Source organism: Capra hircus, chromosome 21 (assembly GCF_001704415.2).
Source record: "Capra hircus breed San Clemente chromosome 21, ASM170441v1, whole genome shotgun sequence".
Classification (NCBI taxonomy): domain Eukaryota; kingdom Metazoa; phylum Chordata; class Mammalia; order Artiodactyla; family Bovidae; genus Capra; species Capra hircus.
Window position 1 is genome coordinate 20,445,912 of NC_030828.1, and position 24,885 is coordinate 20,470,796.

The 24,885-nt window shown below is 53.9% G+C and overlaps 2 protein-coding genes and 1 non-coding gene across 4 annotated transcripts in view; 2 read left to right on the top strand and 1 right to left on the bottom strand.

The window, feature by feature from the left end:
- The window catches only part of WDR93 (WD repeat domain 93), a 49,308-nt gene extending 43,340 nt beyond the window's left edge, over positions 1-5,968 (top strand). For both annotated transcript variants that reach the window (XM_005694975.2, XM_018066460.1), the window contains exon 17: positions 5,611-5,968. In XM_005694975.2, the coding sequence (XP_005695032.1) occupies positions 5,611-5,710 (100 nt within the window). In that variant the 3' untranslated portion in view covers positions 5,711-5,968. The remainder of the gene's footprint in view (positions 1-5,610) is intronic.
- MESP1 (mesoderm posterior bHLH transcription factor 1) lies at positions 11,103-12,472 on the bottom strand. Its single transcript, XM_018065880.1, has 2 exons — positions 11,777-12,472; positions 11,103-11,463 (listed from the first exon to the last, which is right to left on the bottom strand). The coding sequence occupies exons 1-2, from the start codon at positions 12,470-12,472 to the stop codon at positions 11,389-11,391; spliced, it is 771 nt and encodes a 256-aa protein (XP_017921369.1). The 3' UTR covers positions 11,103-11,388.
- TRNAK-CUU lies at positions 13,682-13,754 on the top strand. Its single transcript has one exon. It is a non-coding gene; the product is annotated as a tRNA-Lys (tRNA).

Consider the following 24,885-nt stretch of genomic DNA (forward strand, 5'->3'; position numbering starts at 1 on the left):
GCTTGCCTTCCCAGGGAACCTTCTGCTGGAAAGTGGGCCGGAGTCAGTATGGCTGACCAGGTGGGGGGCTGAGGGGCCAGGTGCAGGGCTCAGGGGTGAGCGAGCAGTGAGAGCTTGGGGAAGGGAAAAGCTCAGGGAAGTGCTCCCTCGGTCCAAGGACCCAGCAGGAGCCGGGAGGGGTTGCATGGTGTGGTAGCGGCAGCTCAGCTTGAAAGGGCATTTACTTGGGCCTGATCACAGGATTCGGTCCCAGAGATAAATTAGGAAACACTGATTTAGACAAGGCATTTCCTGTTCCCTGGTGGCTCAGACAGTAAAGAATCTGCCTGCAGTGCAGGAGACCCAGGTTCAATCCCTGGGTCAGGAAGGTCCCCTGGAGAAGGGAATGGCAAACCCACTCCAGTACTGTTGCCTGAAAAATCCCATGGACAGAGGAGCCTGACAGGCTATATCCATAGCGTCGCAAAGAGTCGGGCATGACTGAGAGACTGATGCCCCCACTTTCCCTGTTCTGCTTGCTCTGAGGTCTGACGTCTGGGGCTTTTCCAAAGAGTATCCTGCCTCCAATACTTTATTATGTTAAATAGACCTCAGTTTCGAAAAAAGTCGGTAAGCATTTATATTCCCACAACCTAGATTCTGTCATTAACATTTTACTCTCATCGTTTCTTGCACATAAATATGTTCAAGGATTTTAATCATTTTTTTGGTCTCTGTTTACGCCTTGTGACTGAAACAGTTTCCCTTGGCCCAAAAACTAGGTGAAACTTTAAGGCAATGGATTTATGCAGCAATAGATTCAGAGTTCAAACTTGAGATAGTCTGTCCAAAGTGTTTTTGCAAAACGTGCACTTGGGACTTTTATAAATAGCCAGTGTGAAACTGAAGCATGCCTTTTGGAATTGGGAAGAAGGCCAGTTAGCACCCAGTGCGCCACCGCCCGCCCCTCCCACAGGCCTGGCTTCTGTTCCCATCCCTCCTGGGCCTCCAGGGCACCATTCCCATCTGGTACCACTCCCTGATGTCAGGTCTGCTGTCTTGGCTGGATCAGACTTTTGATCACAAGACAGAAATTTTAGGACACAGGAAGCTGCTAGAAACAACCCCCTCACCCCTCTTTCTTCCCTCCATGCCCCCTTTATTCCCTGTAGCCAAGCAGAAGGTGGGCTTCTGGGCTGACCCAACAGTCCCACGTCCACAGAGCACACACTCCCTTGGCGAGGGATTGGGCAGATCCCATGTGGACACCAGATGACATTTCCCTTGAGTATGGAGGAAGAATACACCCACTGCCCCATCTTCATTGTCCCTAGGAGGGAAATTGTGGGCCCGTCCTAACCTTCCTTTGCCTTTCTTTTATTATTGTTAATTGATTAATTAATATATTTATTTTACTTCGGCTGTGCTGGGTCTTTGTTGCTATACCCCACGCTTTCTTTAGCTGTCATGAGTAGGGGCTTCTCTCCAGCTGCGGTGCACACGGGCTTTAGCTGCCCCGCGGCATGTGGAATCTCCCCAGACCAGGGATTGAATCCGTGTCCCCTGCATTGGCAGGCAAACTCTTAACTACTGCACCACCAGGGAAGTTCTGCTTTTCTCGAGAAACAGAGGGACAAACCTCTGGAAAATTATTTATAGACCCGTAGACCCCACATGTGCAGGCTGTAAGGCTACTGGAATTCAGAGGTCTTTCCTGAGGCCTTACAGATGTTCCGTCTGCTCTCCCACTTTGCAGATGGACAGCCCATCTTTTTGGAAGTTGGATGCACACACATTGCTTCAAAACAATAGACTGCAGTCATATTTGTTATGCCATCATGGGGAAGGAAAACCCTTTCTTTGCCTGATGGTGGAGGGAGAGTGTCTGGAGCTCCAGGGAGGGCTGTCCCCAGGGACAGTCAGTACCTAGCCTCAGGGGGCCAGGTATCCTCCCGGGTCCCTCCTCGCTGCTGAACACCGGCACTCAGCCCAAGGAAAGGGCACTGGTGCCACGGGAGCCACCCGCCCAGCTTCCACGTGCTCCCCACACCTCTGCGGTGCCCTTGGTGGATAAACTTGCCTCCCGCTTCCCAGAGCACCCAGGACCTTGGCTGCCCTCTCACCCCAGTCACCCCCACCCCCACACCCCATCTCCCTCCTGATTCAGAGAAAGCGGCCTCCTGCTCATACCCACGGCTATCTCCTCCCCCAGGCACCCAGACCTTCTTGTCCATTGGGCTGGTGACCTCTTCCCTCCATTGTCTTAGTCACAGGCATGCGTCCCCACTGCGTTCCCGAGTTAGGAAACAAGCCAGCGCCTTCCCAGTTCTGAGCCGCCTTATTCCTCTTCCACCCAGAGCCCAGCTCCCAGTGACTACACCCCACTCCTGAAGCCCTCTTCCCCCATCTGCGCCCTGGCCCACTACAGACTCCACCACGGGGGTCACTCTGGCCCCATTTCTCAGCCAACATCCTCCCACAGTCATTTTTGTGAGTTTTTCCTAGAATTTCTGTGGGATAAATTGGAGGTGGGCTTTCAGAGTTACAGGGGAGGTACGTCTGAAAGGGCAGATTCACCCTGCGTCCTTAACCCCCTCCCCAGACTGGCCAAGAAATGAGGGACAAAACTCATAGTTCGTAACTAATTTAATTTGGAAATTAAGGAGGTTGAGCATCTTTATGTTATATCTATTCTATGTTTCTCTGTCTCCTTCTGCAAATTGACCTGGCTCTTTTTCTCATGGCTGAGTTCTTTTTAATTTATTTATGTATATGGCTCCGCCAGGTCTTAATTGTGGCACGTGGGATCTGGTTCTCTGACCAGGGATCGAACACAGGCCCCCTGCACTTGGTGCGGGAAGTCTTAGCCACTGGGCCACGAAGGAAGTCCTCATTTTCTTTTGATTTTAAAGAGTTCTTTGTTAATACATTGTAAATCATTTTGCCTGATTTGTCTTTCAGTTCAGTTCAGTTCAGTCGCTCAGTCGTGTCCGACTCTTTGCGACCCCATGAATCGCAGCACACCAGGCCTCCCTGTCCATCGCCAACTCCCGGAGTTCACTCAGACTCACGTCCATCAAGTCAGTGATGCCATCCAGCCATCTCATCCTCTGTCGTCCCCTTCTCCTCCTGCCCCCAATCCCTCCCAGCATCAGAGTCTTTTCCAATGAGTCAACTCTTCGCATGAGGTGGCCAAAGTACTGGAGTTTCAGCTTTAGCATCATTCCTTCCAAAGAAATCCCAGGGTTGATCTCCTTCAGAATGGACTGGTTGGATCTCCTTGCAGTCCAAGGGACTCTCAAGAGTCTTCTCCAACACCACAGTTCAAAAGCATCAATTCTTCAGCACTCAGCCTTCTTCACAGTCCAACTCTCACATCCATGCATGACCACTGGAAAAACCATAGCCTTGATTAGACAGACCTTAGTCGGCAAAGTAATGTCTCTGCTTTTGAATATACTGTCTAGGTTGGTCATAACTTTTCTTCCAAGGAGTAAGCGTCTTTTAATTTCACGGCTGCAGTTGCCATCTGCAGTGATTTTGGGGCCCCCCAAAATAGAGTCTGACACTGTTTCCACTGTTTCCTCATCTATTTCCCATGAAGTGATGGGAGCGGATGCCAGGATCTTTGTTTTCTGAATGTTGAGCTTTAGGCCAACTTTTTCACTCTCCACTTTCACTTTCATTAAGAGGCTTTTTAGTTCCTCTTCACTTTCTGCCATAAGGGTGGTGTCATCTGCATATCTGAGGTTATTGATATTTCTCCCGGAAATCTTGATTCCAGCTTGTGTTTCTTCCAGTCCAGCGTTTCTCATGATGTTGGTTAGGAGTAATTTTGGTTGCCTGTTTAGCCAAACAGAAGTTGTGGAGTGAGATGTTTCCCCTTCTTCCCTCAGGCTTTGCTGATGGGTGGTATGTAACTGAATCACTTTGCTGTTCAGCAGTAATTCACACAACAGTGTAGATCAACTATTCTTCAGTTTTAAAAAATGAAAAGAATTAACCTTTCCTGAGCACCTGCTGTGTACCAGGTACTATGCTAAGTAGTTTGAGGCCCATCTTGTTTCTTACTGTGGTTAACTTTATCCCCACAGTACAGCCAGGAAGCTAAGCCTGACAGGTCAAGTCGCCTGTCCAGGGTCACCAGGTTCTAAGTGAAGGAGCTGGGTTTGCACATGAGCTGTGAGGGGCCAAGGCCTGCACACCTTCTGCCTGCCCCCTGCCCACCGACTCCCACACACACCCCACACACGGGAACTGAAAACTCCAAGGGTCATCAATAGGGAAAGAGAAAGAGGCAGATCTGAGTGTTGCCAGGAAGCAACCGCCAGGATACATGTTCAGTGAAAAAGGCAGACAGTGTGCTGCACTCTTCCTTTTAAGTTTAAAACGAGAGATGATATGCATGTCTGTACTTGTGTGTCTGAACAGTTTTCAAGGATTTACAAGGAGCCATTCATTACAGTTTCTTCAGGAACAGAAAATAAGGGTCTGAGGTGAAAAGGAGGTTTACTTTTAATTGTATACCCACTTTTTAATCCTTTGCTTTTTTTTTTTTTAAAGCAAAGCATAGGTTACTTACATTAAAAAAAAGAAAAAATGCTTTAATGCACTGAGTACCAGACATCTCCGTGTGGCTGCCCCACTGGCAGAGCCGCAGAACATACCCAAACCTGTGGTCCTTGTCTTCCCCCCAGAAGTGTCCCTCTTCCCGTCTGCTCACTCAGGCGCCCGCGGTGGCGCCCTCCCCAGAAGGAAGGCCAGCTCTCTCCCACCTGCTCCCTGTGGCCAGCTCTGCATGCAGCCTGAAGGGCGACCCTGGGCTCTCTGATTCTGCAACACTGACTGTGCATTTATGTTTTTTAAGACTCAGCTCCGAAGTCTTATCCTCTGGGAGCACTCCCCAGGCAGGAGGTGCCCTCCTCTACAGCTCTCTTCTATTGCTTCTAACTGCCTCCTGTTACGAATGTTCTTTTCCTCTCGTCGCCTCACTAAACTGGGCTTCCCAGGTGGCGCTAGTGGTAAAGAATCTGCCTGCCAATGCGGGAGACAGCAAGAGACAAGAGTTTGATCCCTGGATCAGGAAGATCCCCTGGAGTAGGAAATGGCAACCCATTCCAATATTCTTGCCTGGGAAATTCCATGGACAGAGGAGCCTGAAGGGCTAACAGTCCATGGGGTCGCAAAGAATCGGACACGACTTAGTGACTGATCACCTCACTAAACTGTGGTCGGGGAGAGGGCAGCTGTTTTAGTCACTTTGATCTTTCCAACACTTCCCCCAGTGCTGGTCACTAGTACGTGCTCAAGAAATGTGACATGTAACTAGTGGCATTCGGATGTATTTAACGTTGGTCCTGCAAATAGACTTTTAGATCATAAATTCACCTTCCATCTCTCCCATTATTCCTTCTGCAAAGCTGATTCAGGTACCTTCTGTGCACCAGGCTGAGTCCTGAGAACACAGACAGGAAGCAGACGTGTCATCTGGGGAGTTTCTCATATCAGCCCAGGGTGGTCAGGGTCCGCCCTGGGGACCTAGAAGCCCTGGGTGGGGGGTGGGGGGGGGGAATAGGGAGTGGGAGGACGCGGTACAAAGCTGGTTCCTCTCATCAATGGCCTGTCCCACAGTATTCAGAACCTGGCGAAGTACAAGGTGAAAGAGGAAGAGCACTGGACCCGGCTGCGGAGGTATTCCTTGCTTCTCCAAAAAGAGGACCTTAAGAAGTGATTGGGCTGCGGCCCTAGGCTCCGAAGAGGTTGGCAGCAGGCAGGCTTTGCCCTGAACGCTCTGAGATCAAGAGACAAGACAAAGGGCTGCAGCTCAGTAGGCCTCAGGGGCCTGCCTTGCAGTCTGGGACCTCTGCAAGCCAGCAAGGGGAGAGACATGATTTTGGGGTGGCGGGGTGGTGGGGGGCCTTCAACCTATAAGCCACTTGTCAGAATGCTCAGGAGAGCAGATGTCACCTAAATAAACAGTGATATTGTTTCCAGACTCCAAAGCTGCTGTGGTGTGTATCCTTCGTTCCCACTCAGTCCAGACCCCCAGCAGGGCCCAGACAATGAGGTCAGCCAGAGTCCCAGGCCTGGTGAGGCCATTTGCCTCATAGGCCCACAAGGAGAGCAGAAGCCACTCTGCTCAAATAAGCAAGACACCCAGTCCACCAGGCTCTGTATGCCCCCCTTTTCTCTTGGCCCACTTGTTTGCCCTCTCTTTGCTGTTTCATAACCTTTGTGGAATCGCTCTGGAGAGGCTGAGGCTCAGAGTGGTTGATTGCCTAAGGTCACTCAGGTGTGAGAGGCAAAGTGGGTGCACGCAGGAATTTTGCCACTGCTGCCTCTTGTCTGCTGCCTGGGAACCCTAGAGGAGACTAGGGGGCTGGGGGCCCAGGAGGGAGGCGCAGAGGTACCTTTTTCTTTTCTAGAAACTGCACTTCCCAGGAAAATTGGGTGGAGTCAGTCCCCTGCCGCTCAGAGTTTAGGCCTGCCTCTCTGAGGACACCGTGTGGTGCCTTTGAGAACTGCAGGTGGTTAGTGCACCCCAGCCTCTCCCAAGGCTGAATGCTTGCATGGTTTGTGACCAACCTAGACATATTAAAAAGCAGAGACATTACTTTGTCATCAAAGGTCTGTCTAGTCAAGGCTATGGTTTTTCCAGTAGTCATGTATGGATGTGAGAGTTGTACTATAAAGAAAGTTGAGCGCCAAAGAATTGATGCTTTTGAACTGTGGTTGGAGAAGACTCTTGAGAGTCCCTTGGACTGCAAGCAGATCCAACCAGTCAATCCTAAAGGAAATCAGTCCTGAATATTCACTGGAAGGACTGATGCTGAAGCTGAAACTCCTATACTTTGACCACCTGATGTGAAGAACTCACTCATTTGAAAAGACCCTGATGCTGGAAAAGTTTGAAGATGGGAGGGGAAGGGGACAATAGAGGATGAAATGGTTGGATGGCATCACTGACTCAATGGACATGAATTTGAGTTGGTGATGGACAGGGAGGGTGTGCTGTAGTCCATGGGGTCACAAAGAGTCAGACACGACTAAGCGACTGCACTGAACTGAACTGTTTCTGTGTCCCCATCCACCTTCTCCCCTGAGTCATACACAGTCTTTGTTGGCATGACCCCTGCCTCATGGCAGGGGACATGACACCTGACTAGTTGAATGCCCCCTGGATGAAGAGATCCCCACCCGAGACACTCTGCCGCTCGCCATCCTCACCATGAGAATGAAAACACAGCAGGAAAAAAACCCACAAAAACAGAATGCTCTACAGTACCCTTTTCCTCTACACAGTAGGCATGGTGGCTGGCAGGTCTCTCTGGGATGAGGAAGGAAAATTTAGGATGATCGTCTTGGCTTTACACGCCACCTAAATGTGACGGGGAACTAACATTTACTGACATTTACAGGGCATCTACCGGGGTCTCTGTATTTTAGATAAAAGCCTTAAGTCACTTTGTGAAATGTAAGTATGATTATCCCCATCTAACAAAGAGGGAAATTGAGACTGCAGTCAAGACTTGGAACAATCTTATCAAATCCTGGTGGACTTTTTCAACAGCAAAAGTCAGAAACCCAACTCAAACTAACTTCAGCAACAAGGAGAATTTGTTGGCTCATGGAGTGTAGAAGTCTAGACATAATGTTTCCATGTGGTTGGCCCCAGGTCAGGTTGTTTATTTTTGTTTTGTTTTGTTTTCGTATCTATTTTTCTTTATTTACTTATTTGGCTACACCAGGTCTTAGTTTCAGCATGCAGGATCTAGTTCCCTGACCAGGGATTGAACCTGGGTCCCCTGCTTTGGGAGCATAGAGTCTTAGCTACTGGACCACCAGGGAAGTCCCCACACCCCAGTTTTGATTCCCTTTTTCAGGTAGGCCCTTCTGCTTGGGTGGCAAAATGACCACTAATCAGCACCCACGGTGACTGTCCCTTTTTCAGTGGTTCCAGCAAAGTCCTGAGCCTGCTCCTCACTGGCCTGCACGTGGTCACGTCCCTGAACCACTCACTGTGATGACCATTTAAACCTGCACACGTGCCCATCCCTAGAGGGGCATGGAGGTCATGGCCACCTGAACTAAGGAAGGGAGAGCAGCATCTACAAAATACGGCTGTCTCACGGGAGCAATACATGTGGTCAGCAGGCAGCGGCAGGTCCCTGCCGGTGATGGCACTGGTGGCCCATGTGCTTTAGGAGCTTTATTTCAGACCCCTCAACACACATACATACTACTTGCTTGACAGGCTACAGCAAAGCCCAGATCTGTTGCGTACCGCTCACCAATGTCGCCACCCAATGAACAGGTATAGTTTGCCGTTGTTTAGTCGCTCAGTCATGTCCGACTTTTTGAGACCCCATGGACTGTACCCTGCCAGGCTCCTCTGTCCATGGGGATTCTCCAGGCAAAGATACTGGAGTGGGTTGCCATGTCCTTCTCCAGGGGATTTTCTCAGGCCATGTCTCTTGCATCTCCTGCATTGGTTGGTGGATTCTTTACCACTGCACCACCTGGGAAGCCGCAACCAGGTATACTAGCTTTGCGAAAATTTCCTTGTTCTTTTTCTGTGCTCCAGTGTCCTCATCTGTAAAATAGCTACAGGTGCCCCACCACCTGCCCACCTTGCCTGTGGATCTGAGGCTAAAATGACTCGAAATTAGTTGTTGGATTTATTTTTTAAAAACATTTTATTTTTTAGCAATATATATAAATAGCATTCTCCGTTAACCTTTTGACCTTTCCTCAGGGCATGTGCAATTCTATCTAGGTTCCTGACCCTGGATGGAACCCGCATTGGAAGCCTGGAGTCTTAACCACCAGGGAAGCGCCCCCAGTTGGTGAATTTAAAGCCTTAAACACAGCCCCGGCTCGTCTGGTTGCTCCGTATATATGTGCTTCTCCACCATGACAGTTCTGACCCCTGGGAGCTGCGAAGGCGGCCAGCGGCGACAAGAGCCGGGCAGGATCCGCCGCTGATGCCATCCTCCGTCCCCACCCCACGCCCACGCCCACGCCCACGCCCACGCCCACCCCACTTCCAGCAGGCCTGCGCGCAGCCCGCTCCGGACCAGCCCCCCACGGTGAGGGGACGCGCCACCCAGCGCGTCTGTCCCTGCTCAGCTGTCGCATAGGCGATGCGCCCGCGGGGAAGCACACCGGCCCCGGAGTCACACCCAGGTCCCAGTCTCAACGCGGCCCCTGATCGTCCTCAACTTCCCATCCTCCAAACGGCCCCGCTAACGGCTTAGCTCAACAGGTTAGCAGAGAACTGACTGCGCGCCCTCGCCCAGGGCTCACCTACCTGGGAGCCGCTCTCTGCCCTCCTCCCGGTGGGTGCGAGCGGGGCCCCCCAGGAAGGGAGTAGGGTGCGGGAGGGGTGGGAGGAGCCCCTTCCCATCTCCAGCCCTCTTATTAGCGGGGACGTGTTAATGGAAATTCACACCCAGGTGCTAATAAACAGTGGGCCGCTCCTGGGCTGGAGAGCGAGGGGAGGTGCACCCCAGGGGAGGGGGCTGGCCGATGAGCCCCACTTATCTATGAAAAGACTTGCTAATAACTTTAATTCCCCGTCCTAAACCACGGGGCCTTTACTATGCAAATAGATTTTTCTAAACTGGGCAGGGTCCTGGAGAAGACTTCCCACTTAGTTCCTTAGGGCCCTGGGAGGGAAGAGAGAGTTGGAGGCGGAGGCGCGGGAAAGGGGGCGGATCAGTGAAGGTGTGAGGTCCCGCCCCCTGCAGGGCCTCGGCTTTTGGATCCCACTCCCTACAACCAAATGCTGGCGAGGGTGCGCCAGGACTCCTGAATTACACACTGTGACCCCCGCCCCACTCTGAGTTACTGCCCCTCCTGGCCTGGGCCAGAGCATTGGGAATGATCTCTGAAGTGGTTTCAAAACAAATCAATATCAACCTATAAATAGATAAACTGCGCTACACGCATGCAGTGGAATATTACTGAGCAAAAAATATAAATGAAGTACTGATACACGAGAAAATACGATGCTTTCATTCATATGAAAGTCCAGAATAGCCAAATCTGTAGAGCTAGAAGACAGCAGATAAGTGGGCTGGGCTGGAGAATAGCGGGATGGAGTAACAGGGAATCACTGCTAAATGGTTACAGGGTCTCTTTTGAGGGGTAGTAAAAATGACCCAAAATAAGACAGTGGTGATGGTTACCTAACTATGAATATACTAAAACCATTGAATTATGTACTTGAATGCATTTCATGGTATAAATTATATCTCAATAAAGGTATTTTTTTTAATGCCAAGGTCAGTATTTCAAAGATGCTTGAGGGGGGCAGAGGAGAGGAACTGAGCATTCATAGATGGCTGAGAGACCCCTTACCCCACCTCACCAACCCCCAGGCTTGACTGCTCACCAGACCCCCTGACTGAACCCAGGTTTCCCCTTCCCCCATACAGCATTTCCCTCATCTGAATCCAAGCCTAGATCCAGGTCAGTTCTGCGGATCTGGATACAACCGATGGACCTCTCATCTTGGCCTAAGCCAGGCCTCTGGGAGGTCACACCTATTTAAAATTGGGACTGACCCACCTGTGTTATGTCCCTAAACAGGAGAGAAACCACAGTGAAGGGAGATGGGAGAATCCCAGGGTCTAGGCCTTGATGCTCCAGCACAAGGGCAGTAGACACATGCAGTGAGCCCTTGGAGCTGGCGTCCTGTCAGACCCCAGAAAGAATGGAGCAGGCAAAACCCAACCAGGCCCGAGAGCTCGGATTCTGGAAGTCATATATGGGTTTGAGTGCTGATCCTTGGTTTATCCTTCTGCAAAATAATTACTTAGGAATAAAATGTGTAAAGACCCGGTGCACAGTAAGTATGCACTAATGAACGCATTTTCTACAGCGATAACTTGGTTTTATCCAGGTTCAAAGAAAAGGTGGACAGACTCAGCTTGCGGCCGCTTTCTCAAATGAAACCCCGCCCCCTTCAGGCGGGCCCATCGGGAACAAGGGGGTGCTAAACCGGGGCTGGTGGCAAGGAGGAAGGGGTCTGAGGCTGTGTGCTTTGGGGACTCCCAAATCCCTGACGTCCTTTGGAGGAGGGGAAGCTTTGTGTCCCTGTGAAGGAAGAACTTGCCAACTGACACCAGCACAGAGTTTATTCACAAATAAATAAATACATACTAGGCAGACCTCCTGCCTGTCTCCAAGTGTCTACCCTCTGAGCCCCTCCATCGCGGGAGGGGTTGCGGAAGCCCGTCCTAGGTGGGGGCCGGCTCTCACTTTCCGCGACGCCCATGCCGGTATCTCCGGTGCCCTCTTTCAGGAAAGGGAGTCTGGAGAGGGACCGCTCCCAAGGCGCGGAGGCCAAAAAGGCGTCGGTGCTCACAGAATTGGGCGCCAGATGTTCGCCGTCACTTCAACTTCTCAGGCCGGCGGCCACTCCAGGGGCAAGAGGGGCATCGAGGTCTCCAGCAGGGCCAGTACGTCGCCGGGAAAGAGCTGGAGGAGACAGGAGACAGCGTGGTCCTCAGCGTGAGGCCGCCGAGCCTGGGTGTCCGCGCTCGCGAGCTCCGCTCTCAGGGGGGCCTTCGGCGTCCCCAGTGCCCCCCTCCCTCCCCTCGCCGCTCGGGCGCCCCGCGCACGCCAACCGTGTTGCTCCAGAGAGGGAGCAGGCGAGCCGGGCCGCCGGTGGGGGAACCCCACGGGGGCTGGTCCCCGGAGTGTGAGGTGGGGACATGAGACGGTAGGTAGTGCCACCCCACGACGGCGCTGAGCCGGGAGGGAGTTCCGCGCGAAGGAGGGCGATACTAACCGGGGATGAGGGGCTCGGCTCCATCGCCGGTCCTTCCGGGCACGCCGCCCCGCGGTCGTAAAGCACCGGAGGGTCGCGCAGCTCGGGCGCTGCCAGGGCTCCGGGGCGGGCGGGCGGGGACCCCCAGGACACCGCGGCGCCGGCGGCCGGGCCGGAGCAGCAGCCTCGCGTCTGCGCCTCCGCGGGGCCGCCGTCGGGGCACAGCGCGCAGCCCCGAGGGGGCGCCGCGTCGCCGCGTTGCCGGCGCCGGCGCTGCAGGCTGTCGTCGCTGAGGCCCAGCACGGCCGACAGGTGTCCGATGTAGCGGATGGCCAGGCGCAGCGTCTCGATCTTGGTCAGGCTCTGGCCGGCGGGCGCCACAGACGGAGGCAGGAAGCGGCGCAGCTCGTGGAGGGCGCGGGCGAGCGTGCGCATGCGCAGCTTCTCGCGCTCGCTGGCGCTCTGCCGCTGCCCGGCGCCCAGGCGGCCGCCCCGCGCGCCTCGCCTCCCCGCTGCCGGGGCGCGGAGGGCGGCGCGGGTGGCCGAGCTCCTGGGGCTCGGCACGGGGCTGCAGGCCGGGACGCTGCCCCAAGAGTCCGGGGACGAAGCGGGGGAGCAGCCGCAGTCCGCGTCGGCGGCCGGCGGCGGCTGAGCTGGGCCCCAGCCTGCCGCGAGCATCCAGGACTCAGAGAGCGGAGGGCACAGGGACTGGGCCATGGCAGCGGCGGCGTGTCTGGGGGCCGGCGGCCGGCGACCGCTTTATCCCCGAGCCCCGAAGTGTGAAGTGGCCTCTTCCAGGCCGCATCAGCACTTCAAAGGGGGCTCGGGGGCCTGGCGGGGGCGGGGCTTGACCCTTTGAACCAACGTCGGGGTGGGGGTTGCGGGGGGGCGAAGGTGTCGGCCTGTTGGCTGCGCCAGGTTGGCCCCACCTGGGCCCTCGCATGGACACCTGACCCGGACACTCCGGCCTTCTGCTCGCGCCAGTGGCAGGCGCTGTCCAGGGTGTTGGACCAGCTCAGCAGGCTAAAGGAAGCCAGGTCAGGGAAGTGCAAGTTCTGGTACCTAGGTTTGGGGCTGCCTTCTTGTTTTCTTGAGGGTTTTCCTGGTGGCTCAGCGGTAAAGAATCTGCCTGCCAATGCAAGAGACATGGATTCTATCCCTGGTCCAGGAAGATCCCAGACGCCTCAGAGTAACTAAGCCCAGTGCACTACATCTATTGTGCCTGTGCTCCGGATAGAGCCCGGGAGCGGCAACTACTGAAGCCCCCGGGCACCCTAGAGCCGGGGCTCTGCAACAAGAGAAGCCGCCGCAATGAGAAGAGCCCACGCAGCAACCAAGACCCAGCACAGCCAGAAATAAATAAATGCTTAAAAAAAAAGTTTTATTTAACCTTCGTTTCCAGTTTGTATAATGGGGGAGAAGGAAATGGCAACCCACTCCAGTATTCTTTCCTGGAGACTCCCATGGACAGAGGAGCCTGGCAGGTTAATACAGCCCATGGGGTGGCACAGAGTCGGACATGACTGAGTGACTAACAGGCACACTGTGGCAGCAAGTCCCTGGACTCCTGTAGAGGCCAGGAGGGAGTGGAGCCCTGACTCCACGTTCCTCCTCCAGGGCAGACTGGTCCTGGGTGCAGCCTTCCCTGGTGGTGGTGAGTGGGAGAGACGAAGCTATCCTAGGTAAATCCAGCAAGCTGGCAGGATCTGGGCAGGCTGGTGAACCATCTGAGCTGGAGGAGAGGAGCCCTGCTGCCCTCCAGGACACCCTCAGCCTGGCAGGGTCAAGGGCTTGGCCTGTTGCCACAGCTGCCACCTCTGGCCTTTAGCTGGTATCCCACCACTTTGGGGCAGGTATAACGGGTTTTGCCAATGAAATGTGAGTGACAATGACACAGAAAAAGCACTTAAGAAAATTCAGAGTAATTCCCTGGTGGTCCAGTGGTTAGGACTCAGCACTCTTACTGCAGGGGCCCCAGGTTCTATCCCTGGTCAGGAAATAAGATCCCACAAGCCACAGCATGGCAAAAAACAAAAAACAAAAACACCCCTTCATGATAAAACTTTTCAGCAAATTTAGGCTAAAGGAGAACTTTCTCAGTCTGATGAAAGGCATCCTCAGGGAACCTACAGCTCACAGTATACTAAATAGGGAAAGACTGAAAGATTTCCTTCAAAACTCAGAACAAGGCGAAGATGTTGGCTCCTACCCATACCTTGTCAATGTTGGGAGGTGGGGGTCTCACCTGTGGAATAAGGAATGAGAAATAAAAGGCATATGGTTTGGAAAGGAAGAAATAAAACTGCCTCCATTTATGGACAACATGATTGTCCACATGGGAAAGCTGAGTGTCTGCATCGCCTGCCTGACCCCTGGGGTCTGAGTTTACACGTTGTCACAATAGCTCCTTCAAGCATGGAAGTCTGCTCTCCAGCTGGACTGTGAAGTATTTGGTGTCTGGTATCATGTCTTCCAAAGAAGTGGTGTCTAGGGTTTCTTTCAGAGGTCTGTTTTGTGTCCCCCAGGCTTCCAGTTCTGTGAGACTCATGGGTGAGCTGCTGTGTAGCAAAGAAAGCCAAGTGACTTGGTACCTTCTTCCTGAGCATCTTTGCTCACCACCACCCATCTCGCCTTGTCTCCTTTCTCTTCTACTGCCCTTGGCCTCTTCTAACACCCTCAATACCCCCTACTCTGCAGTCTGTCCCAGCAGCCCCAGATGCTTATGCCCATGATCACATATAGGAGAGACAGTGCCAACCCACCTCTGGAGAGAAGGGGTAGACTCCATGCCATGAGCACATGCCACAGGCCCCATTGGCTCCACAGGAGAGCCTGGGCTACGAGGACCCTCCCAGGCCTGCAGCTGTCAGCATGGTCTGCCTGTCTGGATCCTGGACAATGGATGGGGTTCTAGATTCAAGCCAAGAACCTGGCATTAGACCCCCCTTAAATCCCACTTGACTGGAGCTAACAAACAGTGGAAACAGGTTGTAGGAGGAGGTGCAGAGTCAAAGCTGGTCAGGTAGGAGGGGTGGGATCCCAGGGGGCTCTGGGCATGCTGTTGCCAACCTCTGAATGTCAACAAATTCCTCCAATTCCCATACAATTCTGATTTCCACTTTGTAGCTAATAATTGAGAAAACTCAGAATGACCAGGCTTCCCTGGTGGCTCAGACAGTAAAGAATCCACTTGCGATGCAGGAGACCCAGGGTTTGATCCCTGGGTTGGGAAGATATCCTGGAAAAGGAAATGGCTACCCGATCCCAGTATTCTTGCCTAGAGATCCCATGGATATAGGAGCCTAGTGGGCTACAGTCCATGGGGTCACACAGAATCAGACACAATTGAGTGACTAATACTTTCACTTTCAGAATGACCAAAAGCTCCTAGGAAATCAGCCACCCTTTTATTGTATTCTTATATTATTATTTATTTGAAAATCTAATATATGCACGTGATTAAAAGTTGAATAAGTACAGAGGGCATATCAAATCTCTTTACTCTTCTGCCTCTGAGGTCTCCAATTCCTAGTCCAGGGGAAACCATCATGACTGCTTTGTGGGCAACAATGCTCTTAAAGTGAATTTTTGTTAAGTACAAAATCAACTAGACATTCTTTAAACAAAGGGCCATATGTGTGTGGGAGGTAGACTGTTGATCCTAAAAACACAGCTCTGGCCCCTGAGGATGCTCAAATCTGAGAGCCAACAGTTAACATTCATTGTTCACTTACGTGGGGACCACCGAAAGCTATGGAGCAAGAGTGGGACACCATGCATGGCGTGTGATGGGATGATCTCTGGTGTCAGGGTTGAGAGAGGGTTAAAGGATTCAGGGGTGTCCATGGAGGCCAAGAACTCACACACACAAAAAAACGGCATGAGAGAGGCAGAGTGGTTCCGCCCCCAACTCCAGTCTTTCCATCTTCATCTTTCCATCTTCAGCTCCAAGGCTGACAAATTGGAGGTGCCAGCTGGAATCCCTCCCTCTCCCATGACCCCTCAAGGCCCAGTGTGTTCAAGGCTATGGGCCTGCTGAAGCCAAGTGGGGGGAAAGGAGGGACCCCCAAGCCGGAGCCCGGGCTCTCCGGGCTCCCATCAGCTGGCCTCCTTCTTCCCCGAGTCCCCATGCCTCTCGCACCTTTGATCTTCTTATCGCCAGCCCCTCCGGTGGGTTCATTAGGGAGCTGCCCCAGTTAATGAGTTCTCCGGGCAGCAGGGCCCACACGCCCTCCCGCTGGGCTGAGGCCTTCACACCTCTGGGGCCTGTGTTTTGACAAGTGCCAGAACCAGTGGCTCCTGCTCCCCCGGCCCGAGCCTGCCTCCCCCTGCCAACGTGTAAGGCTGGGAAATGAGGCCTTGGGGCAGCCCCACTGAGCGGAGGTGAGAGTTCAGCGGGTCCTCGGCCAGGGTGGGGGCAGGCAGGACAGGGCAGCACCCCGTTGGGCTGGGGCCTGGGTCTCAGCCTTCCTTCTAGGAGCCAGCCGGCTGCCTCAGGTCGAGCCTGGATCCTGGGCGCTGCCCCCTCCCACTTCCCAGCCTCAGTGCCCTCATTTCCCCGGCCAGCCCCTCTGACAGGAGAGTGCTAATCAAAGGTGCAATGTCAGTCTTCCCCTCGCAGCCCCTAATCCCGACCCCGCTGGAGCCAGAGGCCCCAGGAGAAGGAAGCGGCTCTCCTACCGCCAGCCTGTTTAGCATCAGCAGGGACACCTCCTGGGAGGCTCCTAATTTGGGTGTTCCCTGTTGCCGGGGATCTTCCCACCACATCTCGGCACAAGTCTGAGAGAAAGGCCCTTTCAAGGAGAGTAATTGCTGTTCATGAAGCCCCACCTTTAGGCAGCCTAGGACACCCCTCCTAGGGGTGTAGCTTAGAATCGAATCCCTCCTCTGCCACGTACCACCTGTGTCACTTGGGTAACTCAGTCTCCATCCCTTCCATGAGTCCTACCTGCTGTGCTGATGTTGCAACGGTGTCAAGTCATCCTGCACAGACCTTACTTCCAGCAGTGCCCCATGCATGTCCCTGCTGTCACTTGGGGCCTGGCCTCGGCCGGATCCCAGCTCACAAGCGCGCTGTGATGTGGATGTCATCGCTCCACCTGCTAGTTAAGGAAATGGAGGCGCAGGGGGTGGTCCTATGTCACATGGCCAGTAGGGGCAGAGCCAGGGTCCATCTGGTGCTGTTTGCGACCCAAGCCAGTGTCCTGTCCTCCCACCAGCTCCCCTGTCTCCTCTGGAAACCTCCAGTGGCTCCTTACTCCTGGAGGGCCGCCTCAAGAATGAGGGTGCAGGAAGAGGGGGCAATGCCCCCTAGTCCTCAAGGCCCCCTGAAACCTCGCTATAAGTCACCCGGATCTGTTGAGATGTTAAAAATGTAAAGCGTTTCCAGATCCACCCTGGACCTGCTTGAGCCAGAATCCCTGGAGGAGATTCCGAGTATGTAAAGTGAAATGTCCTGAGAACGATGAAGCTCAGCCACTTTTGAGAAGCCGTGCCCTACAGCTAGCCCCCCGAATCCAGAGAGTGGAAGAGGCATGGGGAGTGCCCAGCCCCCACCATGGAGCCTATACTCCACTGTGTCATGGACAGATGAGGCCATGCTTGTGTTGGAGGTGGGGCTGCAGCCGCCTGGAGCCCAGAGCCATCAGAGGGCCCAGCGGGAAGGCTCCCAGCTTCTCCTCCACCTCCCTCCTTCCCCATCAGCTCCCAGTGAAGGCCCCCAAGGCTCCCAGGAAGCCCCTTCCAACTGAGATCACCACCCTCCCCTCACACCTTTAGCTCCCGGAGCCACTGGCTTGGCAAGCCATATGGAATAGATTATTCTGGACCCATGATAATCTGATTATCTTGGTCATGGATCAGCTGGAATGCACAGCCAGTGAAAGTCACAGGAAGGAGGCAGACGGGTGATGAGGAGGGAGGGGGTGGGAAGAAAGGAGAGAGATCTGTCAGATTCCTGGTAAGGCTGGGGAGGAAGTGCCAGTTCTGGGAGCCGGGCCAGGCTGAGAAGGCAAGGAAAGTAGATCGTGTCTCTCCCCTTAGAGGTGTCACATCTATGCTTCTTCATCTGGGTAAGTGGAGGAAGGTCTGAGCCTTATAGTGAAACATGGGGAAACCGGGCATGAACAGGGTGAAGTAAGTAGCTGAACCAGCCCAAAGCAAAGATGCAGACATGTGAATACAGAGAAACTTGTCACACGGCCCCTCAGTTAGTATAGCTGTAAAATGGAGCAAGGACTCCCAACTACCTGCTGAGATGTCCTGGGAGACTGCATGCCTTGGTTGCAAAGCATGGTCTCAGGTCAGAGTGCTGCCCCTGGATGTCCAGTGTCCTTGCATTCCCAGCCACAGACAGCAGAGGGCGCTGCCCAGCTACCTGGGATCTTGAGATCTGGGCTGGGTGGACCTCCTGCCATTGTCAGAAGACTTTATTTATTTGTTTTTCTGGGGCCAGGGCCCATGCTGGGTGGAGGTGGTGGGCACTGGGAGCTAAACAGATATGTCAGAGACGCTGAGGCTGGCTTAAGAAATGGGTGAGGCTGACTTCGTGCCAGTGTGATGGGCTATGTGACCCCAGAAAGTCCATTTGTTCTCTCTAGACCCCAATTTGCTTATCTGTCCACTGGGAAAAACATACACTTGTGTGCAGAAAGGTAAAGCAAGATGGAACCCAGAGGAATGAGGAGAAGGCAGATGGGCTCAGGTCTCCCTACCTTCCCTACACACCCCTGGAAGCAGAGGTTGAAAGCAATCAGACCATGAGCTGACCAAAACTCTAGGCTCACCAGCTCCCCCTAAGGATTTACACGCCCAACTCAGCGGCCAACTTTGGGCACGTCCAGTACCAGTACCTGCAGAAAGCACAGGATGGCGCTTCCTCTGGGCAGGATACACAGGTTTCTGGCTTCTTCTAACCCCATGCCTGCCCTGGCTGACTGCACAGCAGAACAGTAAGGAGCCAGGACAATGGTGAGGCTCCAGCCAAGTCACTGGGTGGCTCCAGGCCTCAGTCAGCTCCAGGTTGTCCTTCCCAAGAGCTGGGGAAGGAGCACATCACCTCCCTTCTCCTGGGGTATCTAACTTCAGACCTAATATAGAGCAGAATGGGGGCTCCTGGGAGTGGGCTGCAATGTCTGGGTAGGGTCTGGGGAAGTGAAGAGCTTCTGAGCATAGGATTCTTTGTCAGAGACTGGGAAACAGCCCTGAACCAAGTGGAGAACATGTAGGGGGTGGGGATAAAGCTTAAGTTGCGTGCATGCATGCCAAGTCGCTTCAGTCAGGTCTCTTTGCAACCCTATGGACTGTAGCCCTCCAAACTCCTCAATCCATGGGATTTTTTAGGCAAGAATACTGGGGTGGGTTGCCAGGCCTCCTCCAGGAGATCTTCCCAACCCAGGGATAGAACTTGCATCTCTTATGTCTCTTGCAAAGAACCTGCCAGGCAGGTTCTTTACTGCTAGCACCACGTGGGAAGCCAGGGCTTAAGTTGACCAGATTATAAATAGAAGAAGGGTCTTACATGGTCAGTACTGATTATGTGCCTACTGAGGGTAGCATACGGAGAAGGCGATGGCATCCCACTCCAGTACTCTTGCCTGGAAAATCCCATGGACGGAAAAGCCTGGTAGGCTACAGTCCATGGGGTCTCAGAGTCAGACACGACTGAGCGACCTCATTTTGACTTTTCACTTTTATGCATTGGAGAAGAAAATGGCAACCCACTCCAGTGTTCTTGCCTGGAGAATCCCAGGGACTGCGGAGCCTGGTGGGCTGCCATCTATGGGGTCGCACAGAGTTGGACACGACTGAAGCGACTTAGCAGCAGCAGCAGAGGGTAGGATAAACCCACCAAGAGAAATCCAAGTCTAGCCTTTGGCAGAGCCCAGGAAGTTCCTTCACCCTTGGAGATTATGCCTCACCCCAGGCCCTGGGAGTGCACAGTCAGCACCCAGCATGGGCGGCCCGTCTGGCGGAGGCCCCCAGGACTGCTGACACCTGTTGCTTGCCTCCCACAACCAGGTTGGCCTCTACAACCCCCATCTCTGCCCCCTCACCGACCCTCCCCAAGGCTGGCCCCAGGCTTCAGAACAGCCTCAGCATGCCCTTTGCCCAGCGATTTCCCTGATGGGGAATTCATCCTGATAAGAAAAGATTAAAGGTGCAAGTGAAGACTTGCTGCTGAGTGACAGATCCAAACTGCAGAAAAACTCCTTCCGTGTGACTTGATTGATATAAGGAAAAGCAAAAGAGAACAAAAATCTAAAAACCAACCCCTACTGTGCATTTTGTAAGGATCCACAGCATGTGTGTGCATAAATGCATACTCACCAAGGCTAAGATCTAGGACTTATCTGGCAGGCGGGTGGGGCAGGGCTGGGTTCTCAGGGCTGATATAAAGAGATCATATCTATAAGGTTTAAACTTTTTACAAGGAGTTGGCATTCACATGCGACATGTGCAGTTTAAAAGTATAGGTATACGGATGTATACCTACGTGCAAAACTTGGAGGCATCTTAGTATATTCTAGAAAATGTGTCACCTGAACAGGTGTACTTTAAAATCTCATTGCAGAAATAAATCTAGCGATCTAGAAAAGGTTATTCACACGCTGTGTAACACAGGAAGCTCAGCTCAGTGCTCTGTGATGAGCTGGATGGGCGGGATGAGGGGGTGGGGGGGAGGTCTGCGAGGGAGGGTTACATGTATACATATACCCGTTCACTTCGTTGTACAGCAGAAACTAACAGAACATAGCAAAGCAGTTATACTCCAATTTTTTGAAAGTTATTAATGCATTAGTGAGAGAAGTTGGTCACAAAACAACACGCACTTTATAGACCCAAAGGAACTGAAAGCAGAGGCTAAAATAGACGTTTGTCGGCCAACGCTCATCACAGCATTGTTCATAACACCTGAAAGGTGGAAACAGCCCAAATGTCTATCAAGTGATGAGTGAACAAAATGTGGTATAAATGTAAAATGGGATATTATTTGACCGTAAGAAGGAATGAAGCTTGGCCACATGCTACCCTGCAGATGAACCTTGACGACATTGTGATATAAGCCAGACACACCAAAGGACAATACCGTATGGGTTGCCATTTCCTCCTCCAGGGGATCTTCCCAACCCAGGGGTTGAACCCACATCTCTTGTGTCTCCTGCATTAGCAGGTGGATTCTTTACCTCTGTGCCACTTGGGAAGCCCAAAGAGCTCAGTATGCTCCCTTAATGCTTCTGTCTCCATGTTCTGTGTTTGTAGGGATGCTTAGAAAAGGTTAGGATGCAGAGATATAGGCTAAGTGTGACCCTGGTCCTCTGGGTGGATGGACGTGGGGGCTTTAAAATTCCCTTAATTTTGATTGTCTATACGTTCTTGATGTTTAGTCGCTAAGTCATGTCTGACTCTTTGAGACCCCACGGACTGTAGCCCACCAGGCTCCTCTGTCCATGGGATCCTCCAGGCAAGAATACTGGACTGGGTTGCCATTGCCTTCTCCAGGGGATCTTCCTGACCCAGAGATTGAACCCTCGTCTCCTGAATTAGGCGGGTTCTTTACCGCTGAGCCACCAGGGAAGCTCAAGTCTCACTTCTCTGTAATGATTATTATTGGTTTGACAAATCAGAAAAGAAAGAAAAGGAAAGGAGGGAAGGAAAAAAGACTTCGCAACCCCTTTGCCTCTGTTGTTTGCACTCCAGTAGCAGAGATGGTAGACCCAGGCCCCCTCAAGGCTTTCGGTAATCAGGCTGGGGCGGCTGGCTCTCCTTTGCAGAGCCTGCAGAAGTTAGTGCCTCTCCTTTTCCCACTTTGTCCCTCCCAAGAGCTGCAGGACCACAGATGGCCTCTCCTCTCCAGCAGGACAGGCAGGCAATACTCGTGGAGTCCCCCATGGTGAACATATGATGCTATATCTAATCCTCCCAGCAAGGACACCCATTTCAGAGATGAGGAGACTGAGGCTAAAATGTGGGCACTGAGCCCAAGCATGGCTGGCCCTAGGCTTGAGCCGTCTCTCCTGAGACTTGTTGCCCCAGGAGCTGGACCAGGCCACGCTGGGGCCTCTGCAAGCCCTTCCACACCAGCCTCCTTGGCCTACCCTTCTTGTTGGAAGAAGAACATGGCGTGCACCTCCCTGCCCTCAGCCTGCTGGGCACTCCCTGGATGCCTGTGGCCCCAGCCTCTCCCATGCACCCCCAGCCATCTTTTCCCACATTACCTCCTATGGTATCCTTGGCCCACTCCCAGGGCCCCTGCCTGTACCCAATTTAGACAGCCTTTGCCCTGATGTAACTGCAGTCTCCTGTTTCCTGCCTCCATCTCTTTACCTTCCAACCCCTCCCCCTCCTCAGAATTTCTGTGCGATCTGCCTCCCCAAGAGTCCAAACTCTTCACTCAGCAGGACTTTCCAACCCCACCTGGCTCCCACTTTCTTGTCCACACCCCTCCCAACCTCCCCACCTCTGTCCCAGGGCTCCAGACGGCTTGGCATCGCCCCAATTACCCCTGAGCGTCCCTGCTTCCAGACAGGCTCACACCTTTCCCCTCGGCCAGGAAGACCCCACCCCCACCTGGAGAAAATCCACAATTTCAGGGTCCTCCCTCCCAGGGACCGCCCTGATCACCTGGCCAGGTAGCACCTCTCTGTCGCCCATGGCCTCCCAACACATCAGGCCCCCACAGACTCTTGGAGCCAACTCGTCTTTCTCCTCCTCCAACTCTCAGCTCCCAGAGAGCAGCAGAGACTCGACCACCTCCCCCAACCCCTGCCACCCCGAGTCTCAGCCCCCTGGTCAGGAACGATGTTTCCTCTTGGGGGTGTGCATGGCCTTTATGGATTTGAATTCTGGTTCTGGGATGCCCTAAAGCAAAGGAAGGGGCCTCTCTGGGCCCAATTTTCCCACTCAGCAAGACAGGGAATAGCAGGCTGTCATGCCTGGGGTTTGAGTACTGAACAGACTTCTATGGGCAACGCGGGCACTGTGGGGTGTGGAAGTGCTCAGGCCCGGTCGGGGTGAGTACAGTGCCCAGGGCTGCTCCATGCCCTTCCCGGGTGGCTGTCAGCCTCTGGGCGCCCCCAGGTGACACTGATGGTGCTCTGCCTGGCAGGGCCTGGTCATTGGGCTTCCCTGGCTATGCCCAGAGTCACATGCCCGTCCCTGGAGCCACGGGAGGAGAGTGTCCAGGGTTCTGGGCTGGATACTCAGGGCTCCTGGAGCAAGCAAGGGGCACACGCAGGCCCCTGGTTATCACCCCCACCACATCCGCCCCGCCGCCACCAACCCAGGGACACAGGCTCTGCCCTTACCCTGAGACTCCCACAAGGGGGGCCTGCAGCCTCCCGCCCCTACCCCCAAAGTGCTTTCTGGGGTTTCTAAGGGGACCTGCTGCCAGGCTGTTTTGGAGGCCCCTGCACGCCCTGGTTCCCAAGTCGACACCTTCTGCCCCGGAGGAGGCGGCCTTGTGTCAACAGGCAACAGGAGGTGTGAAGGCAGCCACCGTGGCCAAGGGGGAGGCCAGGCCAGCCCTCGCGCTGGCTGGTAATGAGAATACCACACGGCAGCCCCTGCAGCCCCCAGCAGCCTGCCTCCCTGCCCCACACCCCCACGTTCCCACCGCCTGACCACCCCGGGGCCAGGAAGGGACGCAGGAGAGAAGAAGACCTGCGGGGCAGAGGCCAGCCCTGCAACCAACTCCAGGGCCCTGGCCTGTTCCCCAGGGCCCTGCGCTGTCTGCCCAGGGGGAAGGAGCAGGTGGAAAACTTCTGGGATCAGGGCTGGGGTCTGCGCTGAGCCACCGAGCGAACACAGGCCGACCAGAGGCACGGCCTGCCCCAGCCCCTCGCAGGGCCGGAGCTAAAAGCACACTCTGACTCCAACCTGGGCCTCTCTGCGCTTCTCCTCTGACCGGGGTCTGGGGCATCAATCAGGGGATGATGGACAGGGGCCTCAGGTGCCTCTAGTGGTAAAGAACCCACCTGCCAGTGCAGCAGACATAAGAGACACAGGTTTGATCCCTGGGTCAGAAAGATCCCCTGGAGGAGGGCATGGCAACCCACTCTAGTATTCTTGCCTGGAGAATCGCGTGCACAGAGGAGCCTGGCAGGCTGCAGTCGGTGGGGTCACAAGGAGTCAGACGCAACTGAACGACTAACACTTGTAATCGGAGTATTGACGGGGACGCGACCTGCCCCTCTGCGCCCGGCTGACTGGTGCTACACGAGTGAGCGAAGCTGACTCAGGGCCTTGTGGTGCCGGCCCTGAGAGCAGGCCCAGCTGAGCCCAAGCCAAAGGCACAGAGAAGAGCAGCGGCAGGAGTGTCCCGAGTGCTGAAACGCTTGTGAGGCCTCGCTCTGCCCTCCCCCTGCCCAAGATGTCCTGAAGCCAGGTCTCCGGCGGCTCCCTGGCCCTGAGACTGCCCAGGGCCCTGAGGGGACAGCTGCTGATTCTTGGCCTCGGCTCTCAAAGTTCCTCAGGGGTCATCAGGTCCAAGCCCCTCGTTTTATGGTACTTTTGGTCACTGTTGGCAGAAGCAGTAGCAGCCATCCACTCCAGCTCCTATGTGTACTCTTCCAGCCTCTTTAAAAATACACACACACACACACACACACACACACACACATATAATTTACTTATTTGGCTGCACCAGGTCTGAATTGCAGCACACAGGGTCTTCAGTTGCAGTATGTAAACTCTTAGTTGCATCATATGGGATCTACTTCCCCAACCAGAGATTGAACCTGCCCCCCCTGCTTTGGGAGCATGGAATTTTAGCCACTGACCACCAGGGAAGTCCCTTCATCTGGCCTCTTCTTGATTACCTCCAGGAATAGGCCACTCACTCCCCCACAAGACAGTCCCTGTGATCTAGAAAGTCCTTCAGACTCTCCCTGGAGTATTTCTCCAGCACCTGGAAACGATGCTTACATCCCCTGTGTTTCCTTTTTGCATGAAACATCCCTGAGCCCTTCAACTATTTCTCTGGTGACCCAGAGTCACACCCCCTCACTAAGCTCCCTCCCCTAAGCTAGGTCTGTCCCATACCCTCATAAACTGTGGCCCGCAGGTGTGGCCACTCACCCCACGTAGGCAGTAGGAGACCACCGCCTCCTGATCTGTTGTTGTTGTTCAGT